This window comes from Pongo abelii, chromosome 5 (assembly GCF_028885655.2).
Source record: "Pongo abelii isolate AG06213 chromosome 5, NHGRI_mPonAbe1-v2.0_pri, whole genome shotgun sequence".
Lineage (NCBI taxonomy): Eukaryota > Metazoa > Chordata > Mammalia > Primates > Hominidae > Pongo > Pongo abelii.
Window position 1 is genome coordinate 32,416,173 of NC_071990.2, and position 17,361 is coordinate 32,433,533.

The 17,361-nt window shown below is 52.0% G+C and overlaps 1 protein-coding gene across 1 annotated transcript in view; it reads right to left on the reverse strand.

Annotated features, from left to right (window-relative positions):
* Window positions 1-13,408, reverse strand: part of LOC100436768 (notch receptor 4) — a 33,024-nt gene extending 19,616 nt beyond the window's left edge. The window contains exons 1-18 of the mRNA XM_024248758.3: window positions 13,213-13,408; window positions 12,361-12,442; window positions 11,867-12,162; window positions 10,336-10,683; window positions 10,113-10,235; window positions 9,762-9,998; window positions 9,486-9,641; window positions 8,949-9,143; window positions 7,351-7,464; window positions 6,508-6,621; window positions 6,300-6,422; window positions 4,531-4,690; window positions 3,454-3,599; window positions 3,032-3,184; window positions 2,483-2,600; window positions 2,171-2,258; window positions 1,821-1,974; window positions 125-309 (exon numbers count right to left, since the gene is read on the reverse strand). Coding sequence (XP_024104526.2) covers window positions 125-309; window positions 1,821-1,974; window positions 2,171-2,258; window positions 2,483-2,600; window positions 3,032-3,184; window positions 3,454-3,599; window positions 4,531-4,690; window positions 6,300-6,422; window positions 6,508-6,621; window positions 7,351-7,464; window positions 8,949-9,143; window positions 9,486-9,641; window positions 9,762-9,998; window positions 10,113-10,235; window positions 10,336-10,683; window positions 11,867-12,162; window positions 12,361-12,442; window positions 13,213-13,285 — 2,865 coding nt within the window. The 5' untranslated portion in view covers window positions 13,286-13,408. The remainder of the gene's footprint in view (window positions 1-124; window positions 310-1,820; window positions 1,975-2,170; window positions 2,259-2,482; window positions 2,601-3,031; window positions 3,185-3,453; window positions 3,600-4,530; window positions 4,691-6,299; window positions 6,423-6,507; window positions 6,622-7,350; window positions 7,465-8,948; window positions 9,144-9,485; window positions 9,642-9,761; window positions 9,999-10,112; window positions 10,236-10,335; window positions 10,684-11,866; window positions 12,163-12,360; window positions 12,443-13,212) is intronic.
* Window positions 13,409-17,361: the final 3,953 nt, after the last annotated feature.

Below are 17,361 nucleotides of genomic sequence, written 5' to 3' on the forward strand. Positions count from 1 at the left end.
GGTGTGTGGAGTTAAAAAAAAAGGAACGAGAAATGGATACATTAGGTCTTCCCTCAATCACTACTATCTCTCCCATCCAGCCCACCCTTGTCTTTCCTCCCCCTTCTCCTGCAGACCCTCTCACCTGGCAGAGATACCCACTGGGCTGGGCCATGCAGGTGGCCCCGTTCTGGCAAGGCCTGGACTCACATGGGTTCACATGATCCTGGCACAGGCTGCCTTGGAATCCAGGGGGGCAGTGGCAGAAATAGGAGGGGCCGCTGTCGACACAGAGGCCTCCATTGTGGCAAAGCGAAGAGACGTCTATGCCTGGGGAGAGAGACAAACAGGGATATACAAAGATAAGTGTGGGGCCGGGCGCCGTGGCTCACACCTGTAATCCCAGCACTTTGGGAGGCCGAGGCAGGTAGATCACCAGGTCAGGAGTTTGAGACCAGCCTGGCAAACATGGTGAAACCCCGTCTCTACTAAAAATACAAAAAATTGGTCGGGCATTGTGGCAGGCGCCTGTAATCCCAGCTACTTGGGAGGCTGAGGCAGGAGAATCACTTGAACCTGGGCGGCACAGGTTGTAGTGAGCCGAAATCATGCCATTACACTCCAGCCTGGGCTACAGGGCAAGACTCCATCTGAAACAAACAAACAAACAAACAGACAAAAACGGTAAGTGGGGATGTGGCCGAGCACGGTGGCTTACACCTGTGATCCCAGCACTTTGGGAGGCAGAGGTGGGTGGATCACTGAGGTTAGGAGTTCGAGACCAGTCTGGCCAACATGATGAAACCCCATCTCTACTAAAAATACAAAAAAAAAAAAAAAAAAAAATTAGCTGGGCATGGGGGCACACGAATCCCAGCTACTTGGGAAGCTGAGGCAGGAGAATCACTTGAACCTAGGAGGTGGCGGTTGCAGTGAGCCGAGATTGTGCCACTGCACTCCACCCTGGGTGACAGACTGGGACTCCATCTCAAAAAAAAAAAAAAAAAAATAAGGTAAGTAGGGAGGAGGAAGGGTATATTCAGGGCCCAATCTCTGGGTGTAGAGGCCTTTACCTTGGGGACCATTAACATTCCTGGGTAGAGACTGGTCTGGGCCCAAGGAGTTAATAACTCCTGGCACTGAAGAAATTAGAACATCGGGTTTTACCTCTCTCCTCACCCTTTCTGCCAGAATATTGGAGACATACCTCTAAAGCTTATCATAATGTTAAAGCAACTGTTTTCTTAGCTTAAAACAAGGCTTGAGCAAGAAATAATTCAAGGTATGCCTCAGGTGAGGACATGTGGCTTAAGTCTGTCCCCTGAGTTCTGCATTCCTTTAATGTTCTCTCCCTGTAATTCCCATCAGCTATCCCTTAACTCCATCATAATCTCTTTCCCGAGCTCTTCTCATATCAAACCTTATTTTAGTGTTCTTTTACAAAGAGCGTGGCGTGACATTGAAGTGAGTGGGGTGGGGTGAAATGCGTTGAGTGTAGCTGGATTAAGTGTGCTCCACTCTGCCTGGGTTATGATGATCAGGACAGAGTTGAGTTGCTCCACGTTGAGTCATGTCCCTCATGGTTGGGTTAAACTGGAATCCTGTGGAATGGGCTGATTGGTGTTGCTTGAATTGTGTTAAATGAGGTAATAGGAATTGTGTTAGGCTTCTCTGATTGCACAGTTCAACACCTGTGCAATCAAGAACTGATTTGTCTGTGTGGTTTTGATTCTCAGGTGGTTGTTTTGGCCAAAGGCTGTGTGGAAGCCCGCAGGAACGGGGCAGGTGAGAACACCCATATTTTCTTCATTTGCTCTCCAGTCAGCGCTGGCGTTGGTTACCTTGGCTCAGCGCAGCCTTCTGGCAGGAGGACAGTGGAAGGTTGCAGAGAGGCCCGGTCCATCCCTGGAGGCACAAGCAGTGGAAGGAGGGCCCAGTCTGGAGGCAGTGGGAATTGCGTGGGCAGGGCTTCTGGGCACATAAGTCCATCAGAGTCTGAGGGGTGGGAGGGAGTGTGAGGCAGGACACAGCATCAGATTTCCAGCCCAGAGATGGTCCTCTGCCCACTCCAACTCCTCAAAATCCCTTACTTCAAAAACCCTCTCCTGAATGGTCTGGGACCAGGTGACCCTCCCTGGTTTCCCTCCCAGCCACTTCCCTCCTCAGCACGCCTGGCTTCAATGGCCCTCACCTGGCAGCTGCCTCCGGTGTAGCCAGTGGGGCAGAGGCAGCGGGGACCCTGGGGGCTGTCCTGGCAGGTTGCCGTATTCCTACAGGGGCTGAACAAGACAGAGACAGGGCATGATAGGAAGAAGTTCGGGAAACAAGGGGAAGGTAGTGTGTGATGTTGTCGGGAGGCAACCACAGGGAGGTGGCAAGCCAGGAGGGAAGGTGGAACGAGGGGTGTGGGGTGGGAGGCAGCCTGGAGCCCAAGGGGAGATGAGAGGAGGGGTGGGAAGGCTGAGGGCTTTCTCCCTTCTAGGGGTCTTTGGGCCCTGCTCACCTGTCTGCACAGCTGGGGCGGATCTTTCCCTCACAGCGCGGGCCCTGGAAGCCCGTGGCACAGAGGCAGGAGAAGGTGCCAGGCCTGTTCACACAGGTACCCCCATTGAAGCACGGGGCTGGAGAGAAGAGGCTGTGAGGGTTTAGGTTCCTTGCCTGTAACCTGGCCTGTGACCTCAGTCACACTGTACATAGGACATACACCCCCCACCATCAAAACGACAGCTCACTGCCATCCAATTAATTTTTATTTATATGATTTTTATTTTATTTTAGATACGGTCTTGCTCTGTTACCCAGGCAGTGGTGCCATCACAGCTCACTGCAGCCTCAACCTTCTGGGCTCAAGTCATCCTCCCACCTCAGCCTCCCGATTATCTGAGACTACAGGCCTTAGCCACTGTGTGCCCAGCTAATTTAGAGATGGAGTTTCATTATGTTTCCCAGGCTGGTCTGTCCACTTAAGTTTAAAAAAAATGACACAAGCATACCCTCCCCAGTTCCTCCATTCTCCTGTAGCTCCCAGCCCCATGGCACGGTGGGCACTCACCAGACCCACAGTAGTCAGTGCTGGTTTGGCACTGGGGCCCTGTGTGGCTTGGAGGGCAGGTGCAGTAGTAGCCTCCAGGGCTAGGGTTGCAGGAGCCGCCATTGAGACATGGCCCTGAGTGACAAGCTGTCGTCTCCTCACTACAGGTGGGCCCTGAAGGAAACAGGTGGGGGCTGAGAAAGGGTGTCCTCCTTCCCTCCCTCCACTATCCTCCTCTTTCCTTTTCCTTCCCTTCCTCATCCCCAACCCTATTATTCTCTCCCATCAACCTCCTTTCTCACTACCTCCCACACATCACCCGTGTCCCCTGCAGCCCAGTTCTCCTTAGTGGTGACTGAAACTCAGGACCCGTGGTCACCTGCCTTACCCTTGACTTAGGGGGTGACCAGCACAGGGTGTATATGGTTTAGGGAGGGTCTCACCTGTGTAGCCTGTAGGGCAGGTACAGTTGTAGCCAGAGGGCTGGGGGTAGCAGGTCCCCCCATGGGCACAGGGTGCAGAGATGCAGCTCCCTAGCTCTGCCTCACACTCTGGCCCCGTCCAACCCACATCACACACACATGAGGATCTGGTTGTAAAGAGAAAGGGGAGGGTTTTTCTCTTCTCCTACTGCGTCTGTTCCCCTCCCTGCTGCCTGGACCCCTTTGACTTCCTCTTCTTTTGGCCGAGATTCTGGCCTCTTTCTTCAGTGACTTTGCTCTCAGCACTGCTCCCATGCTCCCCAACACCTGCTCATTTTCTCCAACTAGATATATGCATGTATATATATATATTCTTTCTGTGACTTGCTTATTTTCTGTCTTTCTTTAGAATGAAAGCTCCATGAGAGTAGTTGGTTTATCTCTTTTGCTTTGTGTTTCCCCCAGGGCCTGGAACAGTAGCCACACAAAGTAGGTGCTCAGCAGATTTTTTTTTTTTTGAGACGGATTCTTGCTCTGTCACTCAGGCTGGAGTGCAGTGGCATGATCTTGGCTCACTGCAACCTCCGCCTCTTGGGTTCAAGCGATCCTTCGGCTTCAGCCTCCCAAGTAGCTGGGATTACAGGGGTGCCACCATGCCCAGCTAATTTTTGTACTTTTAGTAGCTACAGGGTTTCACCGTGTTGGCCAGGCTGGTGTTGAACTGCTGATCTCAGGTGATCCGCCCACCTCGGCCTCCCAAAGTGCTGGGATTACCGGCATGAGACTGTAATCAGCACTGCGGCTGGCCTCAGCAGATATTTTTCTAATGAATGATTAATTCGCCCTGGGATTTAATGCTCTTCTTTCTGCTCTGACCCCCTGGTCCTCTGTTTCCCCCAGTTTTTGTGGACTCTCTTCTCCTTGGATAACACTTACCAGTTGAGCCCTCCCACTGCCTTGCCCTAAGAACTTTGCCATCTCCTTCCTTTTCCCCATTGGTCATTTCTCACAGACCTACATCTCACTGGCTGTCTTCTCCTATCCTAGTGAAGGGAGCCCAAAGGAGGGGGCAGATGGGGAGGGCCTGGAAGATGTTACCTCTGGCAGTGCCCATGGTGGCAGGTGCAATTGTCCTCAGGTGGGGCACAGCCAGGGCTTCCATCAGGACAGAGGCAGTTGGCCTTGTCTTTCTGGTCCTTACATATCTGCTTGGGCTGGCACAGGTTGGGAGCACACAGGGGAACCTCACAGAGCTGGCCTGGGGTGGGAAGATGGGTCAAAAAGAAAACAGCTCCTCCACGTCCTTCATTGGGCCAAAAGCCACTTCTTATGCTTGCCTTACTCACTCCCCATGAACCCATGAACCTGTCCTTCAATGAGTCCCTATTGCCTTTAAGATATTGTTTAACTTTCTCAGAATGATACGCAGAGTCCTGCAGGACATGACATTTGTACAACAGCTGCGTTTCTCATCTTTGCCTTGCTGTACCCTTAACTCTGGCTTTCTTATAGTTCCTTAAATGGGGTGGGCTTTTCTTCCATCTGTGTCTTTGCACATGCAGTTATCTCCAGCTAAAACACGCTATCTGGCACTCTATTTAGACAAACTCCTGCCCATCCATCTTTCTTTCTTTCTCTTTTTCCTTATTTCCTTCTTTCCTTCTTTCCTTCCTTTCCTTCCCTTCCTTCCCTTCCTTCCCTTCCTTCCCTTCCTTCCCTTCCTTCGCTTCCTTCCCTTCCTTCCCCCTTCCTTCCCTTCCTTCCTTCCTTCTTCTTCTTTTTTTTTTTTTTTGAGATGGAATCTTGCTCTGTCACCCAGGCTGGAGTGCAGTGGAGTGATCTCGGCTCACTACAACCACTGCTTCCTGGGTTCAAGCGATTCTCCTGCCTCAGCCTCCCCAGTAGCTGGGATTACAGGTGCCCGCCACCACGCCTGGCTAATTTTTGTATATATATATATATATTTTGAGATGGAGTCTTGCTCTGTCACCCAGGCTGGAGTGCAGTGGCGCGATCTCGGCTCACTGCAAGCTCCGCCTCCCAGGTTCACGCCATTCTCCTGCCTCAGCCTCCGGAGTAGCTGGGACTATAGGCGCCCACCACCACGCCCAGTTAATTTTTTGTATTTTTAGTTGAGACGGGGTTTCACCATGTTAGCCAGGATAGTCTCGATCTCCTGACCTCATGATCCACCCGCCTTGGCCTCCCAAAGTGTAATTTTTGTATTTTTAATAGAGACGAGGTTTCACCATGTTGGCCAGGCTGGTCTCGAACTCCTAATCTTGGGTGATCCACCCGCCTCAGCTTCCCAAAGTTCTGGGACTACAGGCGTGAGCCACCACGCCCAGCCTCTGCTTATCTTTCAAGACTCATCTCAGCCTTTACCTCCTCCATTTTTAGTCTGGGTTGGCTGATCCTCTGTGCTCTTGTAACATCCTGCACATTTTTCTCTCAGCACCTCTGTAGGCTATAATCAACAGGAGACATTTTGGTCTCTCTGTATTAGACTTGAAGTCACATGAGGATGGCAACCGTCTTACTCAGGTTTGCCTCTGTATCTGGCATAGTAGGCACTTAGTAAGTGCTTGCTAAATAAGCAAGTGAATGCCTTTTCTTTGAGTCCCATCCTCTGCTCCCAAGCCGCAATCACACCATTTACATTGGGCCCATGTTACCCTACTGTGGTAACCCCTGCCCTTGTCCCCATGGTTGTACAATTGTGCAGGTTTTACACTAAATAACTTTAAAGGATACCATTCTCATTCTATTCTCACATCCCAACCATCAAACACCCACCAATGAACTCTGCCCCAACCCAAATGGAATAAAATATTCCGCCAGTTCTTTCCAATGCCTCCCCTGCTAACCTGTGAAACCAGAGGGGCAGAGGCAAAAGAAGGCTCCTGGAAGATCAATGCAGCTGGCTCCAACGGGACATGGGTCACTCAGGCACTCATCCACCTCTGTTTGACAGCGTGTACCTTCAAAGCCTGTGGCACAGCAGGAAGGTCAGGGACCTGCACAGACGTCTGCCTCCTGCCCCCGCTGTCCCCCACAGTGTGTGCCCCAGTTTACCTGGGAGACACTCGCAGTGGAAGGCTCCAGGCTGGTCCTGGCACTGCCCACCATTGGCACAGGGAGAGTTTCTGCACTCGTCGATATCCTCCTCACATCGGGTGCCGGCGAATCCTGGTGGGGCGGAAGTGGGTGGGGAGAGGAGGCCAAGGTCATCGAGGGAGGCACAGCATGGCGCCTTCCTTTGCCAGGAAAGGTGAACTTGCAGAGCTTCCCAGAGAAGACACCTGGGGCAGGTGAGTGTGGGGTGACAGGAGAGTGACGCAGAAAAGGTGAAGCTCAGCCACCTGCCAGCTGTGTGACTTTGGGCAAGCTGGTCAACCCTCTAGGCCCCAGTTTCCTGTTCTGTGTAAAAGGGGAATAATAATAGAACCTACCTCATGGTACTGTTAAAAAGATTAAATGACATAATGCCTGAAAAGTACTCAGCCAAATGGCTAGCCTGGAGTAAGTGGTGAATAAATGTAGTTATTATAACAGCAGGGGACAGAGGGGTGTCCGGTGAGGCTGGAGAAGAAAGGCTTGGGGCAGCTTTCGCTGGGTTTATGATGAGAATGCCAAGACCAGCCTGGGACCTCAACATGCATACACAGAGGCTGTGCAGGAGGGCTGTGCAGGAGGGATCTTTGGGTGATTTGGCAGGACAGAGATGAGAATGGGCAAGTAAGCAAGGGAAGATTTGGGGATGTAACAGTAGAGATTTTGGGGAGCAAAGACAGATTTGGAGGACTCCTTGGCTTGGCTAGAGAGAGCTTCAAGAGGCCTTGGGTGATTGCTGGGCCTGAACTCTGCAGGTTCAGAGGCTTGGGGTCTGAGGGTGGCCAGATAGGCATCTGTACTCACCAGGCAGGCAGATGCACTGGAAGCCGTTGAGCAGGTCATGGCAATCCGCGTGGTTCAGGCAGGGAGCTGAGGCACACTCGTTGGTCTCCACCTCACAGAGTTGCCCTTCTAAGCCTGGAGACATGGGGGTCATGAGGGCTGTGGCTCAGCCAGGTCTGTCTGGGAGACCTGTGTTCTAGAATTGGCTCTGCTCCTGACTTGCCCCGCTCAGGCGGTCCTCCCCCGAGGTGCTGTCTGCATGGGGTTGAACAAGATGAACCCTGAGGCCCTGCTGCTTCGCAGTGTGTGGCCCTGCTCCTTGAGGTGTGAAAGGCCAGGGAACAGGGTGCTTGCTGGGGACCTGCGGGAGGACTGCAAGGCTTTTTTGTGGTCATTCCTGTGTATACAGACGGCGGGGCTCACCAGGGCAGGCTGATCAGCCTGGAGGACCTCAAGGTACAAATAGGAACAAATTGGCTTGGAGAATGAGTCCCGCCTCTTGTTCTGCCTGGGCGGGCCTCCATGCCAGGGAGAACAGAGATCCCAAAGTGGAGGAATTTGAAGTGCATCTGGGAAGTTTGTTGCTCCTATATTTGTCCCGTTGCTTTGGGTTCATCCTGGTCTCCACTGTTTCATCCTGAATTGAGGTGGGATCAACCTCTGGACCTTGGCTTCCTTTCTTTTCTTGCTTGAGGAGTCTGCTTCTGAAGCTCCTTGATATCTACAATGTTGTCCCTTGGGTTACCGAGACGTTTTCTCTTATTTCTCTATGATTGTCTGCGGGGTGACCTGAGCCAGTATCTTTGGGTGCTGCTCAGTTTAGAAAGTCAACATGGGGTAGTGGTTATAATTGTTGAAGCCCTTGGTTTGAATCTCAGCTCTGCCACTTGCTAGCTGGGTGACCTTGGACAAGTCACTTAAACTCTCTGTGCCTCAGTTTCTTCAGTTATAAAATGGGCAGTGCTGACCTCATAGGGTTATTGTAATAAGTAGATGAGACAATGCCTGTAAGATGCTCAGACAGTACCTGGCATAAAGTTGGCGATTATCTTTCTGATTTCATTCAACTCCTTGATGTTGGCTCTGTTGCTCTCTCCCTGGGGCGACTTTTCCCCCTTAAAACTAGCCTGGAGGTGGGTGCTGTCTTGCAGCAATTTTTTTCTTGTTGTACCAAATTTTCCTGTTGTATCACAGGGCTTTTGGGATTTTAAGGGATTACCTTGAATCTCTACATGGGAGAGTTTCTATGATTAGAGGGAGCATTCTGGGTTGACCTGAGCAAAGCCTGCGGCACGGAAAGTTTACGAACTGCTCTTCTACCCTCTCTTGCTGGGCTGCTGTGTACAGTGGACCAGGTTGTGCAGCCTCTATGATGACTATGAAATGAATGGCAGCTTCCCCCCGAGTTGAGGAATGCATAAACCTCACTACCATCTGTCGTAACCCTTCTCCTAGGGGTCATGGGTGTCCCTGAGTTTTCATCTGGGGGTAGAGAGAGAAGCATCTGTGGTAACTTACGTCAATTGGCCTGAGGCTGTCCTTACTCTGGAGGGGGCATTCCTAGTGGGTTCAGGACTAGTTCCTTGTTTTCCCCACCCAAGGCCCCATCCAGCTGATACCTGGTGGGCAGAGGCAGTGGAAGGTGGCAAGTAGGTCCAGACAGGTGCTCCCTGGGTGGCAGGGCTGGGAGAGGCACTCATTGTGATCGGCCTCACAACGGGAGCCTGTGTAGCCAGGTGGACAGAGGCAGTTGAAGGAGCCAGGAGTGTTGAGGCAGGAACCGCCATGTTCACAGGGACTTGGGCCTTGCTGGGCTGGGAGGAGAGAAGAGCTGGGAGTCCACAGGGGTCAGGGCGGGAAGGGCAAGGAGGTCAGACTGTCAGGGAAGGTGTGGGGGCCTGCATGTGGCAGACGAGACCAAATTGGGGAAGGGGCTTGTGTCTTTAAGATGGAGAGGAAATAAGGGACCAAATTCATGGGGACTGAGGGGCTGAGCATTGGGGAGAGGGTCATGTAGGCAAGAGATGCCAAATCTGGGCAAATTCAAGGAAAAAGATGTTTGGTTTTTTAATTGGAAAAGCAATCCGCCCTTTTCTGTCTTCAGTGCAGAGGCCTGTCTGAGGCTCAGAGAGGCTCTGAAGTGGGAGTGGCCTCACCCATCAGACACTCGTCCAGGTCCTGGTGGCAGGTGGGCCCTGAATAGCCGGGCTGACACAGGCAGAGTGTGGAGCCTGTGAGGGGGTTGGTGCTGCACTGGGCATCCCCATGGCACGGCTGGCTCAGACACATGTCTTCCAAGTGGCACAGGAGTCCTGGAGGGGTAAGAGGGGGTGAGGCTCTCAGAGGCCACTTGAAGCTCCTAGCAGTCCTCCTGGTGCTTCTCTCACCCTCCTTCTCTACCTCCCACCTCCTGATACCCTCTACCCCCATACCTGTGCGTCCAGGTGGGCAGAGGCAGGAGAAAGAGCCCACTCGGTCAATGCAGGTGGATCCCGGGGCACAGGTGGCAGCAATACAGTCATCCAGGTTCTCCTCACAGCTTGTGCCCCCCCAGCCACTCACACACACGCAGTGAAAGCTACCAGCAGAGTTCTGGCAGGTGCCCCCGTTTCTGCAGTGAGGGGGACCCTGGGTCTCACACTCATCCACATCTTCGGAGCAATCCCAGCCTGCAGGGGGTTGGGGAGGGGACAAGGGCTAAGGCTGGGAGCCCTATGAGTAGGGGAGGCCAGGGGCCAACTCTCTGGGCCATGGGTGTCATGGATGTGGCTTAAACAACTCACCTGTCCAGGTTTCTGGGCAGAGGCAGGTGTAGGTGTCCAGCCCATCCTGGCAAGTGCCCCCATTCTGACATTGGTGGCTGACACAGTTGTCTGGATTCACCTCACAGTCCGGGCCTATGAAACCTGACAGGGTCATGGGATCAGCTGGGGGAGGGGGCTCCAAGGGAGACATCCTGCCCTGCCCAGAGAGAGGGGTGGCCGGAGAGCCCCTGTGAGGACACACCTGGGGGACAGAGGCAGAGGTGAAAGGTGGAGTCTTTCCCTGGCATCAGCTGGCAGGTGCCCCCATTTGAACAGCCCCTAGGAGGGCAGGGTCCTGCCCGCAGCTCACAACGTGGACCCTCCCGCCCCACAGGGCAGAGGCACTGGAAGGAGCCCAGGGTGTTATGGCAGGAGGTGCCTTTGGGGCAGGGTCCTGGGTCCTGGAAGCACTCGTTGACATCACGTTCACAGGCATGGCCCTCGAAGCCCGGTGGGCAGTGGCACTGGATCTGGGGGTACGTGGCCAGACACACCCCTCCATTAACACATGGGTTGGCTGAGCAGAAGTCCCGAAGCTGGCACTGCTCACCTGAGGCAGAGGACAGAGGGAGCCGTTTCTAGCATTGAACGAATTCTAGCCCATTTGAGGTTACTCAGTGCTCACTCTGGATTATCTCTGGGTCTCATTTTCATATTTCCCTCCCTTTATTACCATACTCTCTTTGCTCTGTTCCATCACCCCTGCTCTCAGCGATGTCATGGCTTGGGAGGGTTTATCTGGAATGACCATATCTTCTAAAGTGATGATGAGAGTATTGCAAATTGGCCTTGCCTGAGAAAATCTGGGACGTGGGTGATCTTGGGGGAGGTGAAAAGCACCCCACGTCTGCAGGCAGGAGACTCAGGTGGCACCTTGCTGTGCCACAACTGGTTGTATACCCTTGGGTGAGCCACTTTGCCTTTCTGATCCTGATTTCCTAATCTTTAAGTGGGTTTAGGCACCTGGAGACTCACTTCACAGTCCATGTGCACCAGTGGTAATGGCGGCAGCAGTGGAGGTGCCAGGTGCTGAGCTGAGCAAGCACTTCCTGAGCATCAGCCCCTTGTGTCCTCTCAGCAACCTTATGAAGTGTGACCATTACTCTCCCTGTTTGTCAGCTGACAACTGAACACCAGAAAGCTAAAATATCTTATATGAGGTCATGTAGCTGGTCAGTGGCAGAGCTGGCATTTGGATCCAGGGGCTGGCGCAGAGCCCCTAGTCTGAAGCACTAAGCTTGCCCCAGGGTTACATCCCTCCTCCTGGGGCGGCCCCCACTCCACTCTCTGGGTCACATTCCTCCCTTCCCGGTGCCCCTCCCACCACTGCAGTCTTCCCAGGTGATATAATGGCTCCCTCCACTCAGAATGGGAGTCATTCAGATGTTCAGAATGCAAAAGCCTGGAGGACCCCTGGTATGCAGAGCAATGACCCTCTAGCTGCTAGGCAAGGGGGGAGATTAAGGGGGCTAGGATAGGCATCAGGATGGTGCACAAAGGGGGCTCATGGCACCCTTAATTTGGAAATATTTTAACATCTTAGCAATCAGTACAGCCATGCTGGTGAATGTTGGTCGTGGGTAAGTGGATTGCCAAGAATTGGCGTATTGATTCTCATGGCTTCTGTCTTCAAAGGGCTTGCAGTTTCTCAGGCTCCAGTTCCATCTTCCCCACCCACAGCCTAGCCTATTGCTCCTGTCTGTCCCCTCCTGGCCGCCCCCAGCAGCGCTTACCTGTCCATCCAGGCATGCAAGAGCACTGTGGGCGGCCCGAGGCCTGGATGTGGCAGCGGCCCCTTTTGGAACAGAAGGAGGTAGGACAAGGGTCTTCAAGCTGGGCCTGGCATCTCTCGCCAGTGAAGCCAGGGAGGCAAGTGCACAAGAAGCTGGGTGTCAATGGAGAGGGAGAGCTGGGGAGCCCCAGGGGAGCGGGAAGCAGGGCTTGGCAGCTGCCTCCATTTTGGCAGAGCTGGGCGTTCTGGCAGGGGTCAGGAAACTGGCACGTCTCACCCAGGAAGCCAGGGGCACACCTGGGCAGGGGAGGAGAGGGAAACTCACATCACTGGTCCCTCTTCCTATTCTTGCCCACTCCCTCCTCTGTCTTCATTTGTTTCCCTTCATCTCCTTCACTTCCTCCCTTTCTTCTTTGGTCTCACTTCCTCACCTCTCCCCCTCTGCTCTCCCTCCCCTTTTCTCTCCAATCTCCCACTCCTGCAAGGCACACTCACTGGCAGGTCCCTTGTCCCAGAGACAGGCTCAGGCAGGTGCCTCCATTGGCACAGGGTTCTGGGAAACTCCCACACAGCAGCCCTGAGGGTGGAGAGGCAGGCGCGATGGAAGCCCTGGGTGCTGTGCCTCCACCTTTCCTCTTCTGTGTGCTCCTGAGAGACCTGCCCACAGCAGCTCCCACAGGTGCTCTAAACCACCTCTTCTTCACACCTGTCCCCACTCTCCACGTGGTACCCAGTCCCAGCCCCAATGCCCTCCATCCCAGTTACTAATCCCTACCCCCCTTTCCTGTTTATTCTCTGGCCTCCCAAGTCCAGCCTCGGACTCCATCTCTCGGAAGCAAGACAACAGGGGTCAGAAGGGGGGCGGAGGTGGCTCCCGGGAGGTGAATGGCTGAGACTTCGAAGAGATTTCCTCCCGGAAAGGCCCAGCATTGAGCCATCCGGGGGGTGGCGACAGCTGGACTAAGAAAGGGACTTAGTAGGCCTGACCTTTCATGTCCCCGTCTCCTGCTTCCCTCTCATCTCTTCCCCAAGCAGGTGGTCAGTGTGTTCCCTCTTCCCCTCTTCCCTATGGCTGTAAGAGTCCTCCAGTGCCAGTGCTGACGAGGTTCTTCCTGGAGGTGGGCACCCTCTCACCCATCCCCCAGCAGTCATCACCCCTGGCACGAGGCCCGAAGCAGCTCCATGGGCAGAGCTGTCTTTCCCTGGAGGCCGTCTCTATTTGGGCAGTGAGAATCTCCTCCATCCAGCGTCCCTCACACAGCGTGGGACTTGGCCCTCTTCCCTCACCCCACTGGACATCCTCCTAAGGGAGATGGGTCCCCCCACCTCACCCACACCATGCCTCACCTCTGGTTATGACCACTGAGACACATAGCAGCAGCAGCAGCAGCAGCAGCAGCAGCAGTGAAGGGGGCTGCATTCCACAGCCCCTTTTCCAAGCCTCGGTCCCTGTCCCTCTTCAGACAGGGACCCTCAGAGCTCTCACTGGGGCAGGAGCCACCTCCTCTGCTCCCACTGCCCCTCTTCCTCCTCCTCGGCCTGCTGCAAGCCTCACGTCTGAGCTGTTTCCTGAGTCACACAATGTCCTGGACACCCTAGTAATGGGGGGCGGGGGAAGAGTGGAGGAACACTAGGGGGGATGAAGGAGGGGCCTTCTGTCCCTGACAACCCCTGGGGAAGTAGAGGGAAGTAGGACGGTGTGCCTGGAGGGTAGGTGATAGGAGGGGAGAAGGACTCTCAGAACCCCCTGGGCAGTCCCAGCCCTGCTGTTTGTTGATCTGGTCTCTCCTTTCTAGGGATGAGAATTGCAAGGTGGCTGCCCCTGTGCCTCAGGAGGGGCAGGACCTGGAAACAGGTATTGGGTGGTTACAGAGTTCCGTATTCCTCCTCCCAGGAGAGGACGCTTAATTTGCCAGGTTATTACAGATGCTTCTCAGAGAACCTGCAACTTGTTATAATTTGAAACCACTTACCTTGGCAAAAGGAACCCAGGGGGCTTCTGGGCCTTATTTTGGCTCTTGCCAGGACTTATTTTTCTCCTTCTGGGGAATGGGCAAGATGCTGGCCGGTTTTGGAGAAATCTTGGTCTTCCTGTTGTAGGGGAATGTTAAGACTGTCATTATCAGTGATAAATGAACATAGTCTACCCTAAATTTTGCAGTCTGAATTATCTGTAACAAACACTGAATTTGGGTAGTTTTCACTTCCTCCATCTCTGCCCCCCTCTGCTGTCGAGGTCCTTGGGATGCAGGGAATGCCAGTCAGAATGCAAAATTGGAGTAAATACAATCACAAAAGAGAATTCTTTGCCTCAAAATGCTCAACCTACCTTCTTGAGTCAACCCAGGACAACTTTGGGGTCAACCACACACCGAGTTCCTCTAGTAGCACAGGGAACTGAGAGTCCAGGGTGGCAGAAGATGTCAGTGGCAGCTGTGCTCTCCCTGGTGTTGAGGCACTCATGGCTGCTGCTGGTATACCTGAGAACCTTCCCCTACTGGGGAATATACTTCGCCAGCACCACTTTCTTCCTTTTTTTAGCTTTTTATCTTAAAATACTTTTAATCTCATGGGAAAGGGGCAAGAATACTAAAAAGAATTCCAGGATACCCTTCACTCAGATTCATCCGCTAATACCATTTGACCACATTTACTTTATCATTATTTCTCTACAAATATACATTTGTATTTTTTTCTGAACCATTTGAGAGTAAGTTGCATACAAGATACCCTTTATCCTTAAATCCATCTGTCCAAATTTTCTAAGAACAAAACATTCTTTTACATAATATAGTACAATTATCCAAATCAGGGAACTTAGACCGATGTAATACTATGATCTAATTGGCAGCCCAAATTCAGATCCTGCCAATTGCCCCATGATGTCCTTCATGACAATTTTTTCCCTTGGTCTAGGATCTCATTTGGCATCCTGCATTGCATTTAGTTGTCGAGTCTTTTTAGTTTCCTTTGATATGAGTACAGTACCTTAAATGTACTTTGCCTTTCATTATATCGACTTTTTTTTTTTTTTGAGACAGAGTTTCTCTTTGTTGTCCAGGCTGGATTGCAGTGGCACGATCTTGGCTCACTGCAACCTCCGCCTCCTGGGTTCAAGCAATTGTCGTGCCTCAGCCTCCGGAGTAGCTGAGATTACAGGCGCCCACCACCACGCCCGACTGACTTTTTGTATTTTAGTAGAGACGGGGTTTCACTGTCGTGCCCAGGCTGGTCTCAAACTCCTGAGCTTAGGCAATCCAACCATCTTGGCTTCCCAAAGTGCTGGGATTACAGGTGTGAGCCACCGCACCTGGCCGATACTGGCATTTTTAAGCATACAGGTCAGTTGTTTTGTAGACTGTTCCTAAATTTGAGTATGTCTGGTGTTTATGCATTTTTGGGCACGAGTCCCAGTGTATCACATTAGGAAGCCTGTGAGCCAGCATCATTTATAATGGTCACCCAGTATTCTACTAGTTCATTTAAACCAGTTTCCTATTATAGCATGTTTAGGTGGGTCTCAATTTGCTTTTTGTTTTTTTAGAGACAGGGTCTTGCTCTGTCACTCAGGCTGGAGTGCAGTGGCGCGCACATAGCTCATATAACCTTGAATTCCTGGGCTCATGGCATCCTCCTTCCTCGGCCTCCCGAAGCTCTGGGATTACAGGTGTGTACCATCACACCCGGCCTGCAATTTTTAAACATATAATAAACTGAGCTGTGGTAAATATTCTTTTTTTTCTTTTTCTTCTTCTTATATTTTTTTGAAATGGAGTCTCGCTCTGTTGTCTAGGATGGAGTGCAGTGGTGTGATCTTGGTTCACGGCAACCTCTGCCTCCTGGGTTCAAGCTACTGCTGCCTCAGCCTCCTGAGTAGCTGGGATTACAGGCACATGCCTGGCTGATTTTTGTATTTTTAGTACAGATGGGGTTTCATCATGTTATCCAGGCTGGTCTTGAACTCCTGACCTCAGGTAATCTGCCCGCCTCTTTTGGCCTCCCAAAGTGCTGGGATTATAGGTGTGAGCCACCGCGCCCGGACCTTCGGTAAATATCCTTGAACTTACATATTTGCATGGCTATCTAATTATTGCCTTAGGCTAAATTCTAGAAGTGAAACCGCTGAGTGAAAGGGTGAAGGCATAGACTTGTTTTAAAGCTCTTGGTCTCTATGTGTTGCCAAGCCGTTCTCCAGAAAGCAGTGCAGGCCTTTCTACTCCAGTTAGTAGTGTATGCCTGTGTCCTTACTCTCGCCAACCCTCCACATTAGAATCCTCGCCACTTTGATAGATGAAACGGTCTCTTATTGCTCCTTTAAATTGCACATTTGTTGTTAAGTGTCAACATTCTTTTTAACTGTTTAATGGCTATTTGTGTTTCCTGTCCATGCTTTTGTGAGTTTCCTGTCCATGCTTTTGTCCCATTGTCCTATTGGTGTCATTGTCATTTTCCCATCACCTTCTTTAGTTGAGGAGGCAACTGTGGGTATGGGGAAGAGGAACCCTAGTGTAAAAGTCCCTGCTTTTGTACTCTCTGGTTTGCTGACTGGGGATTTGGTGCTGGTGAGTAGTGAAAGGAAAATAGGAAGAGACAACAGGTTTCTCATGGAACCACGAAGACCTTGGTGGAAAGAACTGAACTCACCATTTCTGCAATGTTGACAATCTAACACCATTTGTGGAAAAGGAGGCTGGGGCACTAGGCTGAGCTTGAGAAAAAGAAGAAATTGCAACAGAGACAGAGAAGAAGCGGTTAGGTGGAAGGGAACCAGAAGTGTGGTGGGCAGAAGCTGAGTTTAAAGACAGTGTCAGGAAGCTGCCTGCCCACTTCTTGCTTTATCCTGCTTAAGGTAAGGCAGTGTGCACCTGCTCAGGCATTATGAGCTATGCTTGGGTCCCAGATACCTTTCCTGGCCTCTAAGACCTTACAGCCCAAAGCAGTATTGATGCTCCCCCAAGAGCTTGTTTCTCCTTCCCAATGGCTTCCCAAGGGTTGATACTGACCAGGGTGGTACCATCATCACTACAGTGAACTGCAGCATGCCAGGGATACAGATAGTTCCCTCTGGGAAATGACCCTTTTTCCTACAGTATTTCATCAAATAGAGATTCATTTTGTTAAAGGGATTTTCTTTCATTGTATACCCCCTGAGAAGGATAAACCTGTCAGTCATTCACACTTCAGTCATAGGGACTTGTGACCTTAAAAGGTTAACTCCGAGGTTGGCCCTGATAACGTGTCCAAAAACAAAGAAGGCAACAGGCCACTGTAGCCATAGAGATAAGCAAGAATGCCAGGTGCAGTGGTGGCTCATGCCTGTACTCCCAGCACTTTGGGACGCCAAGGTGGGAGAATCACTTGATCCCAGGAGTTCAAGACCAGCCTGGGCAACATAGGGTATCCCCATCCCTATGAAAAAATACAAAAATTAGCAGGCCATGGTGATGCACACCTGTTGCCCCAGCTACTCGGGAGGCTGATGTGGGAGGATCACTT